Source organism: Danio rerio, chromosome 22, assembly GCF_049306965.1.
Source record: "Danio rerio strain Tuebingen ecotype United States chromosome 22, GRCz12tu, whole genome shotgun sequence".
NCBI lineage: Eukaryota > Metazoa > Chordata > Actinopteri > Cypriniformes > Danionidae > Danio > Danio rerio.
The window spans coordinates 20595798-20612383 of NC_133197.1; the positions used below are offsets into that span (position 1 = coordinate 20595798).

The 16586-nt window shown below is 38.2% G+C and overlaps 1 protein-coding gene across 20 annotated transcripts in view; it reads right to left on the minus strand.

Annotated features, from left to right (window-relative positions):
* Window positions 1–335: 335 nt before the first annotated feature.
* dot1l (DOT1-like histone H3K79 methyltransferase) overlaps window positions 336–16586 on the minus strand; it is a 60720-nt gene continuing 44469 nt past the window's right edge. For 6 of the 20 annotated variants that reach the window (XR_012398159.1, XR_012398154.1, XM_009296351.5 and 3 more), the window contains 4 exons: window positions 16364–16572; window positions 14679–14743; window positions 13985–14587; window positions 6016–8851 (listed from right to left, as the gene is read on the minus strand). Coding sequence is in view for 8 of the 20 variants with exons in the window: in XM_009296351.5 (XP_009294626.2) it covers window positions 8391–8851; window positions 13985–14587; window positions 14679–14743; window positions 16364–16572 (1338 nt within the window). In the remaining 12 variants the exon portion in view is untranslated. Of the gene's footprint in view, window positions 5575–6015; window positions 8852–13984; window positions 14588–14678; window positions 14744–16363; window positions 16573–16586 lie in introns of those variants that run through there. The other 14 variants (XR_012398153.1, XR_012398156.1, XR_012398152.1 and 11 more) reach the window with 6 other exon arrangements.

Consider the following 16586-nt stretch of genomic DNA (forward strand, 5'->3'; position numbering starts at 1 on the left):
CAAACTGGCTCTAAATTATATCTGTCAGCTAGGAAGACAGACAATATTTTCCATATTTCCATATGCAAAACTATGAACAAAGCCAGAACGGATGTTCCTGAGACACTAGACAAAAGCCTATATGAATTTACATATTTAAATCGACATATTCAGAACATAACCCTTTAGAACTTTGCAAGAAGGACTCCAGATGCCTTTTGCGATTCACAACCTCGTACACGTACCTGAGAAAACGCAACATTAAAAAAATGACCATCTGTTATCCTTTTAAATAAGCTTAATTTCCACACAGTGTGGGGATGATGGTGGGAAAAAAAGATTTCAAATGAGACGTCTCAAAGTAAAACAAGCAAACTTGCACTGACGTTTATTAACCGTTCATAATGCAAGAACTTCCATAGCTGCATTGTCCTTGTTTAAAGTGTAGGAGAGCACCTTAGGGTTTTGAAATCTTGAAAAAAAGCATCATTGATAAACAGTCGCAAAGATATCAAAACACAAATTGGCCATTAAAACAGGAAACATTAACAGAGACTAGTAAAAATTTCCCCCCCAAAAAAACAAAACTCTCAGTGCTGGTAACTCATTTACTGTTCAATATCCTATTTCATCATCCCCGTCCTCATTTTAATCGGAGAGAAAGAGCATTTACACAAAGTTCTGTAATATTATTACACACCATACTCTATTAAACAGCATTCTAAAGCTTAGGTGAGGTGGATTTATCCTTGAGCAACAAAAAACGGTAAAAGCAAATAAGGAAACGGAACTATTTTGTCTTCAAGCTGGCGATGATGAACACCATTGACTATTTTGACAACGCTTAAGCAGCTAGTGACAGACCAATATGTTGGAATCTGCGCAAATGTGCAAAATCTTTTGCCCATACAATAGAAGTCAATGAGGTCAGAATTTCAAAACTCCAAACCTGTATGACTTACGTTTGGAACTCAATTCCAGGAGAGCCGCTGCTCTGCAGTTTTCTCCAACCCAGATCAAACACATCTGATCCAACTAATGAAGGTGAAGCAAAACTGTGCGGAGCTGCGGCTCTCCAGGAACTGAGATCTATGCCGTATGACTTTAATTCTTCTGTAAGACACAAATGATGATATTCAGGGATAAATGTGGAAAATTGAATCAAAGTCCATGCACTGATAAGTCGACAATTGATATTTGGTGGGCAAATGTCGAAAATGTTTTCCCAGGTTCTTCAGGTTGCAAAGTCGCAAATTTCAATTGCCAATCTTAAACCAATTTTAATAGTTTGATTTGGCTCAATTTGGATTTTCCCCAAACAGAGCAGAGCCTGGGGGACCGTAGTGAGTGCTCCGACTTGGCCCCCCTTGGTCTGTCGAAAACAGTTTTAACGAAAGTCAATGGAGTCTAATTTTGGACTTTTTTATTGCATGGTTTTCCACTCCTCCTTCCCAAATAACAATTTTTTTGAAGAAATAAAGACTTTCAGGTTTGCAACACAACAAAAATGTCCATTTTAGCATGAAACATGCCCAAATATAATTATATCAGTGTATTCTTTAGATACGCTACTGATTCTTCAGTCAAAGCTCATATTGGTTAACCACTAGTGCTAGTCAACTGACTAAACGCTAGCCATCTCTACGACTGGTCACATCAGAACATTTTCACAACACCACAATACGTAAAAGGCTCAAACTCTAAGTTACACAACACAATCTTGTAGACAGGCTTTGATAGTGGATTGTAAGTTTTGGTATGGGCGCACTAGTATATTCTGCAGCACCAGTTTGTGTAAGATGAAGCAGTTTGTGTTACATTTGTAAAGAAAACAAAATATATATTATTTTTTTTACTATGAAACAGCACCGAGCCATACGAGGCCCAAAATGATAGGCAAACAGGCTTAGCACACTTTCTCTTTTCAAGAAATAAAAACGAAAATTGAATTAAAACACACACATGGCACCAATTTGCCACATCTTAAGAGCATTCACACCTGTCATACAGGTTGGAGCACCATTAACGTGAATACTTCAGAACAAACAAATCATCCTATAAAGTTCTGCAATGTACTTTGAGCTAGATTAAGACCAGAAGGTGTTTCTTCGATATAAAAACAGCACTGATCCAAACAAGCACGGGCTGCTTTGTGCTGGGCGCCAAATATTAGGATTATAAATATTGGAAAAATAAATGCCGTGAGGCTCGAAAACATCCCTGTGTAAAAGAAGCACCAAAAAAATCTTTATTCATCTCTTATTTTCTCTCTTGTTGATGATCTTAATATAAATAAGCACAGTCTAAAGTTGTACAGATTGTAGCACCATGTTTTTAGTTTTAGACTGCGAGTCAAGTACATACACTTTTGCACGTTGTTGTGCTCTGCTCCGATACAAAACAAGGAGCACAAAACAGAAAATTCAAATGATAAATAACCCAAATTATATACACAATTATACAGAAAGACTACCATTCACAGAACAAAAAAAATCACAAAGGAATAAAAGAGAAACAATAGGATGAGTTGGAGTTGCCCAGTAGTTCTTGTTGTTTTGTCGTTCCCAGTGTGTGTATGTACATACAAGCGTGTGCTGGTTTTCCAGGTTTGCGATGAGCACCACATCAACTTTGGATTTCAAAATCCAAAAGGAAAACGCACCGAATTCTCAAAGGAAAATTTGCTGAGCACCAGATTTCCCTGAATAAGCCTGTACCGCGCAATACGTCGACTGAACCATAAGTGTGCACCGTATTAAAGGATCAGCAGGAACTGTTAGGAACGTGGAAGCTTGAGTATTAAAACAAAAGCCCTAAACCAAACCAAACGGTGAAAGTAGTGATTCGAGAAGTTAAAATGACTAGCCTGATTAAACAGCTCCTTACAGGCATCTGCTCAACTGCTTCTCTCCCTGCAGATTTGTTTTACTCGTGTGTTCCTGGGAATTGTGGCTATTTAAAATGTACAGAAGCGTTTTTCCCTTTGACTAATAAAAGCTACTTTTACATTTTTAAAAATGACGCACTGTCATAATGTGTCAATAACAGCTCCACAGGTAAATGATCCAGTGTACGAACACAAACTATTTCTCTATTGGTGTAGCCAGCGCAATCTCATGGAATCTTATTATTTACGATTTGACAATAATTTGTTTCTTTTTCAGATGATTTAATTAGAGATTTAGATTTGGTCTGGGCTTTCATGATTATTCGTTTTCTAAAATCTTACATTTTGAGACAGAGTTCACCAAAACAAAGCTAGGTTCAACTGAGCCCATAAAGAACATGGCTGGTAGTCATATTTCACCCCAAAACAAAAGAAATAAATAATTAAACGCTAAAAGGAAACATTTTACATTATTAACCCCCACTTCAACTCTAAATACAACACTTTAGGCTTAGCTTAGCATAGATCTAAAATTGGATTAAACCATTAGCATCTCTGCTCATAAAAACTTAAAAAATAATAATAATAATATTTTGAGAGATGCTAATGCAGGGATCCCAAACTCGGTTCTGGAGGGCCGGTGTCCGACATATTTTAGTTCCAACCGGAATTAAATACACCTGAATCAGTTAATCAAGCTCAAAGTATGCTAGAAACTTCCAGGCAGGCGTGTTGAAGGAAGTTGGTGCTAAACTATGCAGGACTCCGGCCCTTGAGGAGCAAGATTGGGCGTTCCTGTGCTAATGGTTTAACCCACTCAAACTCAGTTCCTAGAGGGCCGCAGCTCTGCACAATTTAGTTCAAACCCTGCTTCAAACCACTTACCTGTAGGTATCAAACAATCCTGAAGGACTTAATTAGTTTAATTAAGTGTGTTTAATTAGGTTTGGAACTAAGCTATGCTGAGCTGGTCCTCCATGAACTGAGTTTGACACATGGTATAACCTGATTTAATGATTTAAACCATAGGTTTCCATAGGATTCCTAAAGGGCCGCAGCTCTGCGCCGTTTTGCTCCAACCCTAATCACAAAGAGCTGATCCATATAATCAAGGTGTTCAAGACTACTAGAGAATATTAAATAATGTGAGTTGGAGGTGGTTGGAGCTAAACTATGCAGAGTGACGATCATCCAGGAATTGAGTTTGAGACCATTGATCTATGCTAAAAGTCTAAATGGGTTAAAATAATGGTTCAACCAAACAGTTTAACTCTAGGGGAATTGTAAAATGAAACTTTTCCAAAATAAGACTATTCCTTTAAGTAAATATTCTTGCATACATCTCCACTTTCTGATTTTTGAAAAACATATAAAAAAAAATTAAGATTTCTTAAAAAATTATGTTTTATTGTTGAATTTTACTCACCCTCATTCCTTCGAATACTTTTTATCTAAAAAAAACCTAAAATCTCATAAAAACTATGAAGAAAACCTTCTTGAATGGCCTGTGTGTAGGAGTTTTTAGGAAAACTATCCTTTAAAGAGTCACACAAATCTCACAATACCAAAGAAATCTTGAAGTTTGGTGACATACCTTCAAATGTTCTTTTTGGGGTGAAATATCACTTGGAAATGTACCCTTTTAGCTAGAGCTTGAGGTCTTTTCATTACTTTTCATTGATATTTTACATCACTAAACAAACAGTTCAAATGTTTAAATGCCCAATTCAAGGTGGTTAACGTTGTATTTCACAAAATATTGAACACTTGAACACAAGCTCAGATTTAAAGGGTTAAACTCAGTTCCTGGAAGGCCACAGCTGTGCACAATTAAGTTCCAACCATAAATAAACACACCTGATCAAACTAATTGAGTCCTTCAGGCTTCAAGCAGGGTTGGAACTAAACTGTGCAGGGCTATGGTCCTCCAGGATCTGAGTTTGACACCGCTGGGTTGAATGGAAAATTCTGTAATTATTTACTCACCCTTCACTTGCAACAAACCTGTTTGAGTTTCTTTTCTCTGTTGAACACACACAGACAAAAATAATCTGAAGAAAGCTAAAAACCTGTAAAGACTGACTTCCAAAGTATTTCCTAATATGAAAGTCAATCGTTTCCAGATTTCTTAAAAATATTTTGGTTCAACAGAAAGTTAAACTCAAAGATTTGGAACCAATTGAGGACAAGTAAAGAGTCAATTTTGATTGGGTGAACTGTCCTTTTACAACTTAAATCTTAAAACATCGTCATGAGCTTCATCCAAACAGAAGATATCAATCATAAAAGCCACTTCAACAAAAACAGCAGCAAGGTTATAGAAATTATTTATGCGTACAGCCTAATGAAAGCGGACTGACTAAAGATATTCCTGCCATCTCAAAATTTAAGCACGCGCATCAGTAACATCATGCTAAACTCACAATTACTGACGAATAACTGTTAGCGTCAGCCCAACATGGTGCAACCTTTAAACACTCGGAAACAAAAGGAAGCTGCAAACTGAGAATCTGAATGTGATTCAGGGGCAATGAGTGAGTGTGTGTGTGTGTGTTAAGCTGCACCTGTGATGAATTCAGATACCCATGCCAGTTTTTACAATGGCGGCTTTAGCAAATGTTTGAGCACCGGTGAGCGAGTCGAGCCCATTGGTCCACACCTGTCCATTGCATAGGTTATGTTGGGTTGAGGTAGATTTCTTCAGTTACCTGTAACCAGTCGAGGGGTAAAATCCAGGAATTACACAAGGTGTGGACAGACATTTCATGAACATCAGGGCTCAACAATTCACATGCCTGGCAAAGTTAAACATTTGGCTTGCAATATTTAAACTTTTTTTTTGTAACAAATTCTGCAAGGTTTGCATTGTCTTGTAAACACTTAAAATGGGCTGAAAATTACAATTTGTCGTTATTTTGCAGATAATTATACTAATAAATATTACATACAACAAAAAAATATATATATAAAAAAGTTTGAAACTTGATGATTATATATACACATACATCAATGGTTTTAATAAATGTAAAAAAATACAGTTGCTTTATTATTAAATGCGTGTATGTATATAAACTTAGTTAACTTAATTCATACATATGTTTAAAGTAGTGTGCATTACAAACATTTGAAAGAATTACTAGCATTTCATGAACATAATAAATTGTTATAGGGTTAGTTCACGCACAAATAAAAATCGTATCATTAATTACTCGCCTTTATTTACCTTAAACGTTTATTTTGATGAAATCCAAAAGCTCTATAAACAATAAATTGGTCTTTTAAAGTCCGTAAAGATTCTAGGGGTGTAACGGATTACGGTTGATCGGTAATTTGAATGGATCAGTTCAGAACACACAAAATGCAAAAATTAATTAAAAAAAAATGTATTGGTAGATTAATCCTAAATTTGTAACGATCACAGGGAGATCGACTCTCGCTTCATTCAAATAACATGTATGAAAGCATTTAGGCTTTCCTATCAAATAAAATGATGAAGGAAGATGTTGTGGTAGGTTTTTCGGCATTTGGTGGGTTTCTTAGGTTATTAAAGGTGTTTTCTGTCACTGCTTGTTTAACCTGCATTAATGCATTCAGTGTAAGCTGCACAATTAATCATTAAAAGATCGGGATCTCAACACCCACGCAACATAAATTATATATAATGGAGATTGGCATATGTTTATTAATCCTTCAAATCACAGCATTCAAATCTGTGATTGAAAAACGCAACAATCAAAAAAGAGATCTTTTGAGTCTTTTGAGTTAGTTATGAACATACAAACAGTAAAATAACACAGAAGTACTGGGAGAACAGTTTATAGTTTAGATGAAACCACTGATGTTTATGGTAAGATTAAAATCACCGTCATGCATTTATTGACAATCAAAAACAGAAGTTGTTGGCAGCAGTTACACTATTTAACCAATTGATGGCGACAACCAGCCTCAAAGATATGCCACTAAATAATTCTTCAAAAATGACACATCTAACAATGAAACATGAAGTTTTATGAGTGAATAAACTGAAACATTTAGTGAAAATTAGACTAAAAATAAATATGGGTGGTTTAGATTTTAAATTTGGATTTCTACCTTTAGTGTTATCAGCAACAGTAGTAGTAACAGTGAATTTTTCACAGTACTGAATATCTTACAATTTATTTTTGTTCAGCTGATTATTTATTCGTTTTATTTGTATTAAAATTACAGGTTCCGTGTTCTGTTTGTTTAAACCAAAGTGTCTTGCAGTCCTGTTTTTGTAAAAAATGGAAAGCAAATGACATTTGTTTCTCCTCCCCTCTTTGGCTGATCCAAAAAATAATAATTGTCTGATTCACGACTAAAAAACCATAATGTGATCCGTTACACCACTAAAATATACCAAGTACATGGGCTAAACAGTGAACTTGTGTCCTGAACTGATGCTAAAAAGAAGACTAAAGCTATTATATTTGTTTTAGTTTAAAGTCTTTGAAAAACTTTAGAAAATTATGGTCGAGCCACAAAAGATATACAAATTGTTTTATCGATATTCTTGGTACCTTTCTGAAATTCTCAAATCTATGAACAGAGAGCTCCTGGATTTCTTCCAAAACATCTTCATTTGTGTTTTTAAGATGAACGAATGTCATACGAGTTTATGAGAGGGAGTAATTAATAACAAAACTTATTTTATGTGAACTTTTCCTTTAATAACCAATAAGGTAACTTGAACTAATAATAATAGTAATAAAAATATGAGCCAATTAGTGACATTTCACACCTACATGTATCGATTAATACGAAAAATACGAACCACTTAATAAAAAAACTACTGATGCAATTAATTTATATCATTTATAATCATATAATAAAATAATCAGTACAATAATCTAGCAAAAATATTTATACAAGTCATATCAAACAGCTACATTACGATTATAAGAATATTTACAGCTACATTACAATTTTAACATTCCTAGCTTTTTAATTGAATAATAAAATATGCAAATTAGCTATCCATTTTGAAGGTGGGGGGAATAAATTCAAAAAATAAAATAAATAATTTCCAAACACTTACAAAAATACATTACAGCTATATTTCCTGTATTGCGACTACATTAAAATAATTTTTTTTTTTGTGGGACTAGTAAAAGTACAAACCATTGCTCATCATCGTCATCATCAAAACCACCATTGTTGAGCCCTGAACATGTAATATGACATTTTCAAAATAACACACTCAAAAACAAAATGGCCAATGCTAACATAAACAATCATAAGTTCAATTTTTCAAGGGAAAATAACCACAAAAACAAACAAACAAGTAATAAAAACTCCAAATGTGCAGGAAATGCAGCTACATAAACAAAAAATGTAAAGCAAAAGCAGCAAAGCGTTGCCCGTTTCCATGCTAACACCACATACCTTATTCAGCCTCATAACAAATAAGCTAGCACAAACGCAGTAGCTTCCCTGTATCCGATTAGAGTCCTTTTCCCCCTATGTCAACCCCTCTCTCCCACCTGGGTTTTTAAATTTTATTTTATCTGGGCCGATTCCCAGGAATCTGCGAGGCCGTATAGGATGCCAGAGTCCTCCAGGAGGCCCCCGTCCCACCTGAACCAGCGCTGCCCGGAGGCTGCAGATGCGGAGGATAGTGGACAGTGAAGGGCCTTGAGGAAGCGGATGAGGTGCAGGAAGAGGACGCGGCAGCCAGGGATTGGGACGAGGTGGCCACGGGGATGGACGACTGCGGTCTGGAGGAGCGCGGAGAGGACGGTTGGGACGGGACAGTGTTCAGGAGGGGTGGGGGCGGGGGAAGAGCGAGCGTGGGTGGAGAGGGTGCGTGTAGGACCGTTTGAGTGCGGTTAGGGCCAGAGGCCAAGAACGAGGCCCCAGCTTTGGGGTTCGTGTCCAGATGCCTCTGTTGGGAATTATGGGAGCTTGGGAGATTGGGCCCAGACTGCTGTGAGGAGCTTGAAGACACCATGTGGTGAAAAATCCCTGCAGACGAACAGCACCGAGAGGGGAGCAAGAGACAGAAAAAAAAATGGGGGGCTCAGCCAGATTGTGCACAGCAGCAAAGCCAGACAACAAACAAACAAGCACATGTAAAGCAATGAGGCACTGCACTGTGGACGAGGGGGACCACCGTTGACTGTTTATGCTGAAGTGAAAACTGTGGCATTTAACCTAGTGCCTTTCTAAACCCATAAGAAATTTGGACAACAATTGAAGCTCTTTTTAATCAAATAAATAAAGTATTTTGTGTTTGACTCCACTAAAGCATAAAAATACCACAATATGTTTGCAGATATTTAAGAAACATGTAAAGTGAACATTATTTTTTTTTATCTGAAAAGCAATGCTGAAGCCAGATATTCGGCTTTGAAAATGTGTTTTCCGTGCAGGAATGCTGTCTTTGTTTTGGTTTTTTAACCCGCCCAATTCCAGTTTAGCCAATTATATTTCAGCACCCTGGGATGCCTTGATGGAAAACTGCGTATTTCATTCATTCATTCATTCAGAAATGCTCTCAAAGAATGCGTCCGTAATCGAAACACGACCAATGGTGGACTTTAGCAGACTCAAAAATGAGACACACATTCAGTTTCACATTTGGTTATTAAATAACAAATAATATAAATATTACAAACGTAAACATTAGTTGAGCAGATTACACTGTAACCCCCTGTCCTAACAAGCTACGTGATGTTTAGGAATCAAGCTAAGTAAACATAATTGGTTATCTAAAAAAAACAATGCTACAGTCAGTTATTCTGCTTTCTTCTGCATGTCTTTGTTTTGGTCTCTATATCCTGCCCACTAGAGATGCGCAGATGGGCTATTATTTCATCCGCAACCGCATCACAAAACTCATCATCCGTCCGCCATCCATCCGCACTAACATTTTTGACCAAATTTTAAAACCGCACCCGCCCGCCATCTGCTGACTGAGCTCTTTATTTGAATGGCTTGTTCCTTTTTATTATTAAATGAATGTTTCTTTATTGATTATTAGAAAATAGAGAATGACTTTAATGACATGCAGTTAATCCAAACGTGCAAGTCAAATCCAGCATTAATTGACGCTTTGAAGTGACGCTAAACAATACGAGGACGTGTCTTTTCACTTGATTCAATTCCTCGGTCCTTGAGTCTTTTCCTTGCGTCCTTCCCTCGCATCCTATAGGGGTGGAAAGACGAGGAAAGAAAGCAAGGAAAGGAAACGAGGATACACAAAAAAGAAATGAGAAGCATCCCTATAAAGCTCTCAGAATATCAGCAGTGAACTCCGTCTCCAATTGGCGCACAGGGACAAAAATAAATAAATAGCCTAAATTAAACGCACTGTACTGTACAATTTTCTTTTATTATTATTGTAGCCTAATAGAAAACGCATTTTGACACATCATTTCAACATTCAGACGAGAGCGCCTGGCCTCTAATGCGCCCTGCTGCACTGAAGGAGCGCTCGCTCACAGCACTTGTTGCTGGAATGCATAAAATTCTCTTGGCAAGGTGCTGTAGACGTGGGAATGACTGCCTTGTTTCTCCCAAAAGGAAAGTAAATGTTCCTCTGCTGATCCGTCTATACGGAAGTCTGTAGATGAAGACTTCTGTACTTCATCCAGAATTAGTGTATCCGATTCCTCCTCTCATTCTGTAAAGTCAGTCCTAGGCTTTTTCGTTGGTGCGCCAGCTATGTGTACAAAAACAGTACAACAGCCCACCACCCGCCCGAATTTAATTCAAATATTATTTTTCGTCACGTCATCCGCCCGATCCGCGGTTTATCCGCGGATTCCGCGGCTGTAACCGCCATCCGCACATCTCTACTGCCCACTGCTGGTTTACCTAATTTCAGTCATGAAGTCTTCCTTAATACATGCGACAGCAGCTGAAAAATTGACCTTCGCTGGACAGTCGCAGCCTCCAAAATGAGACACACAAATATAATAAAAAACTAAAGGAGGTGGTTTCAATTAGCAAACAGTATAAATATCACAAATTTAAAACATTAGCTGTGCAGCTTACAATAAGACTCTATTGTCAGGCATGCTTGCTCTTGTTGGTGTCATCACTCAGGTCATGTCCACACTACAATGTTTTCGTTTAAAAACGCATATTTTTCTCTAGGTTTTGACCTTCCATTCAAACTGAGACAACATTTTTAGGGAAAAAAATGTATGTTTTTAAAAACGTCCGAAGTGGATAAATTTGAAAACGTTGTTTCTGTGTTGCAGTGTAAATTGCAGTTGCAGTACTGACTGGTGGATAACAGATGCTGTCTGTTTTGACAGCTTTATTAAAAATTAAAGGTGCATCATGCAAGTTTTACCTAGTGGTTGAACTAGGTATTGCACTCCTGGATCAAAATAAATGCAAGCGCAGATTGCCAGATTGAGGACAGGACTATATTAAAGCAACGGCACCCGATAGAAGGAATATTTTACATATTAAAAGGAGGGGTTTTTTTTAAATCAACAACTCCAATTGTTATATTAGAAACGGCTTCTATTTCTCACAGGGGAACAACAGGATAAACTGACAATGATCACCTCAGGTTCCCTTAATGTGTTTTATTCAGCGTTAAATGCTAACAATGTGAGTTTGCATGACATTTTACATGAGATTTATTGCCATAGTACTGAAAGCAGCAGCAGATCAGTTCACTTCAGATCTTGAGAATAAAACAGACACTTTAAAATTAGACTTTTGAAACTTTTGAATTAAACACATATCAGTGATTCAGCATCTACATTGAATAATGTTAAAGAGGTTTAATATGTATTAATTAGATTATAAACCTTACCATTTCGTGAGTGAGTGAGTGCACTATTCTGTGCTTCTGAATAGCTGTATCTAAATTTCTGTCGTGTTTCATCTGGTGCAAACAGCCCAATTGCTTATTACTTTAAATCTCTTCACGTGGCGTGTTGTTAGGACACGCGGTTACAATGTATCCTGCTCACCTAATGTTTACGTTCCTAATATTTATCTCATTTGCTAATTAATAACCTCATGTGGAACTCATGCGGTCGCATTTCGGTCACGAACACCTGCCTTGAGAGCCTTTCTGAATGAATGAATGAAGCAGTTTACCACTAAGGCAACCCGGGATGCTAAAATATAATTGGCTAAAGTGGCAGTGGGCGGGTTAAAGAACCAAAACAAATACAGTCGTTCCGCAAGAGAAAACACAAGCAAATTATCTGACTTCAGCATTGTTTTTCAGATAAACAAGAAAGTTTACTTGGCATTATTCTTAAATATCTGAAGATATGGTATTTTTATGCTTTAGAATGGTCAAAAGCATACATACAGCACCTTTAATGTCAGTTTGTACATGCTCCATATTGCCTCTCTTCAAAGGACACAGAATATTTACTGGGAGCTACTGTTCAGTGGCAGAAGCAGACGAAGAGAAGGAGAGTAAATGAACGGCAGGTGGATATGACGCATGTTTATATATAAATAAACAATAATGTGTTTCGAATAAGTGTTTAAATCATTGAAAACTTGGTATTACCAGGTAAAAAAAACAAAAAAAAAACAGGGGCTCACATTTAAGAATAGGGCTGGGTGATTAATAGAAAAGTAATCGAAATTGACATTCAGAACCTATAATCGATCTCATTTTTACATGTCAATTTTTCAATTACTTTCCCTACCGTGCGTGGAGTCACGCGACCCTGCTCTGTTAAGGCTGAATTAGACTTGTTATATTATGATTTATACTTGTTATATTATAATGATATTATCCTTCTGTCAAGGGTACGTGTACAGTCTGGTGTAGCCTTCGCATACACTCATATGAACTTACACATCACAATTATGCGTAGTACAAGCTTTGTGGATGGTTGGTTTGGTGTCTGTGATGACGGTGGGTGGAACAGAAAGCCGCATTTTAGACAATTTCAGTTGTTCAACAATGATTTTTAACAAGTAATCATAGATCGTAGAGAGTGTGTTTACTTCAATTATTTTAAAATCAGTTAATGCACCCTTCATTCAAAAATCTCTCACTTGTAACATGAGCTTATTTACAGTACAAAACTTGTCAGTGAACTATAATCCGCAAAAACATAAACAAATAAATAAAATAATATAATATTTTGATTGTAGGCCAAATTGCCCAGCCTTATTTAAGAATGAAGAATATTTTCACTTGTGCTACACAGATGACAACATTTCTTATGGGTTTAAAATGACAAGCATGAGTAACCTTAACTTTATTTTAAAAGTAAGCTTTTTAAATACACATCTTCATGATTGGCAAAATGCTGGTAAACAGTGAAGTGCCTCGACACTGCCAAGGTCTGCAATTAAAGGCGAACACCAAGAGGAAAATATGAAGGCAGCTGGAGGAGTCAAGGCGTTTCCCGCCAATCTGATAAACTATACAGAGCTTGACAAATATTAATACTTTCCCTGGCCTCTAAATCACCAGTTTACACCATCAAGGCCAAAGAAAATGATCTACAAGGCTGTAATTTGGTACGATTTCTAACAAAAAACAAAATGTGTGGGGGAGGGCTTCCTCAATGCATGTTTACAGCATGTCTGAGTGACATTTCAAAGCAAAATCAGATAAATATTGCCAATAAATTACTGCTTTGTTAAAATGTTTGACTTAAATAGATGCTGCTCATGCTTTAATGAAATTGACCTAGAAGAGTTAGTTAAAAAAATGTAATTACTAGTTTAATCGTCCTTCATTTATTCCAAACATTTGCGTTTCTTTCTCCTGTTGAATGCACCAGAAGATATTTCAAAGAATGTTGTAAACTGGTCGCCAGTCAGACATTCAAGTCAATGGCAACCAGGTACATTCACCAAAATATCTTCATTTGTGTTCAACTGTTTGGAACAAAATCAATGGATGATTAAATGACAACAACTTTTTAATGTTTTGATGAACTTATTATTAAATATAACCTGTTATCATTTCCTCTAGGTGTGTCGCTTTAGCCTTTGCAGTCAGCACAGCAAGCAGTGTGGGAGAGCCAGGCAAAATGGCAGCGCTGGGCCTTTACTTACCTTTTCTCTACACCCCGAGCGACTGTTCTGACCTTAGGCTCAATCCTTAACATTTATCAAAAAACAGAAAGACAGACAAGATGTCTAACTCACCTCCTGCAGCGCCCCCTGCCAGTCCGGCACTGGAGAAACTGCCAAGCGCCGAATGTCCGTTGACCAATCGGGGGGCTCCGCTGGTGGCTGGTCCCGCTGCCTGAGTTCCAAATAAGGGTTGTAGAACAGAAGCTCCGCCCAGTGGGAAATATTGTCCTACCGCAGAGGCGGATGACACAGTGGCAGCCCCGCCCACTTTCCCACTCAGGATGCCTCCACTGGCTGCTGCAGATATAAATAGGTTTTGACTGGCCAATCCACTTACAGATTTCAGGTCCCACTCCCGCACTTTCTGTTTCTGCAGCGAACGCTCTGACGTGTTTACCGCCGAGCGACCACTGCCATCCTGACTGAGGAAGAGATTTGAATTTCCATAAGGCTCACGCTCACGCTCCCCTCTCCTCTGGGGTTTGTGGTCCGAGTCTGAGTCTGTGCCTCCTCGGGAAGCTCCAACGCTAAATGGTGAGCCACCTTGGCGGATGTCTGGAGGAGTTGGCTTGGGATCAGAAATGGGGGAGAAGGTGGATTTCCACTTGCTGGTTCCGGAGGAAGAGGATACCTCGCTGCTCACGCTGCTGGCACCTGATTTACGTCCCTGTAAACCTGCAAAGCAACATGATCGTTGACGTATAGCCAGTTATGTCAAAATGCCAATGTAAACACTGAATCAAAAGACAAAAACCATGCCACTTGCCTCTTTCCAAGTCTCTAACTGGTCCATCTCGGTCTAAGGAAATAGTAGCAATTTTTCGTTCAATTCTGAAGGAGAAAACAATAGATTTGATGCCAGGTCACACCAAGAACCTCAACCTTTTTGGAAACAAGGCCAATTTTGCAACTCTCCCACAGGTTTAGCTCCAACTTTCTTCAACACACCGGGCTGGAAGTTTATAGTATACCTAACAAGAGCTTGATTAGCTGGTTCAGGTGTTTTTAATTGAGGTTGGAACTAAAATATGCAGGACACCGGCCCTCCAGGGCCGAGTTTGGACACCCCTGGTCTAATCTGATTCAATGATTTATGCTATGCTAAGCTAAATATGCTCCAGTCAAACCCAGAGATCAGCTTAAATGGACTCAAAAAAGGTAAAACTAAACTGTTCAACTCTAGGAGACCAGAAAAAATAAAAATTAAAAGTCAAAACATTTTTCAGTGAGATGCTAACAGTTCAATCAGATTCAATGATTTATGCTATGCTAAGCTAAAAGTGCTCCAGCCAAACTCAGAGATCGGCTAAATGGACTCAAAAATGGTAACACTCAACTGCTCTAGGAGAACGGGGGAAAATTAAGTCATAAAAAGATTTTTGAATGGGATGCTAATGGTCTAATCGGATTCAGTGATTTATGCTAAGCTAAAAGTGCTCCAGCCAAACATGGAAAATCAGCTAAATGGACTCAAAAATGGTAAAACTCAACTCTAGGAGAAAGGTTAAATGAGCCTATTTTCAAAAAAGTTTCCTTTTAAAGTCAGTCAAGTTTACCTTTTTGATTATATACAGAGTAAAAGATGTTTTGCTTGACCACATTGCTTTGAGTTAGTTGCGCTGACTGAGGTAAACATAGACAAACGGAAGTAAAATCTTCCTATGGCAGTTGTGACCTCTGCCATTTGGCCTGCCACCTCTGTATTCGGCTGTTTCTGATTCCTGTTTAACACGTCTGCTATGCTTGGTTTCAACATGATCATAAATAAGTCTCATCTGACAACTTGTGATCATACTTTAAGACCTTTCCCTTTTAATTTGTCATGCTCTACATCACAATGAACACACTGAAAATACGTGGCTTTTGAGCGAACAGAAAGCGAGATAATGAAAAAGCCAGCAACTATGTTATGTAATGTGTTTTTATATATTGCATTTATCGTGTATGGCCATACACCCAAAGCACTTCGTAATCATGAGGGTGGTCTATCCACACCACCACCAGTGTGCAGTATCCATTGGATGATGCGACGGCAGCCACAGGACAACGGCGCCAGTGCGTTCACCACACACTACCTATTGGTGAAGTGGAGAGACACTGATAGAGCCAATTCGGTGGATGGGGATGATTGGGGGGCCATGATCGGTAAGGGCCGATGGAGGGTATTTGGCCAGGACACCGGGGCTACACCCCTACACTCTTTACGAGAAGTGCCATGGGATTTTTAATGACCACAAAGAGTCAGGACCACGGTTTAACATCTCATCCGAAAGACAACGCTCACTGACAGTATAGCGCCCCCTTCACTATACTGGGGCATTAGGACCCACACAGACCAAATGTGTCCTTTCAAGATTATAAAGGTGTCAGTACAGTCTGAACACCCCCACTTAATTAAAGTGTTGTTGTTTAGGGATCAATAAACTGAATATGTCAGAAAAAAGCAATTACCGGCTTGAACTAGAGGTGTCCGGGGCGTAACCATTGCCTTCTTCATCTGAACTTGGGGCAGAGGAATAACGGCCGGTGTTGTTGAGCTCAAGAGGACGCTCTCGTTTCAAAACAGGTGGCTGATCCAGATCTTGCCCACATGGGCTTCTGCCTGACTGCTCTGGGGAAGAAATGGCGGAGATCTCCAAAGGCTGGTTTATGTTGTTTACCTAGTCAAAAAATC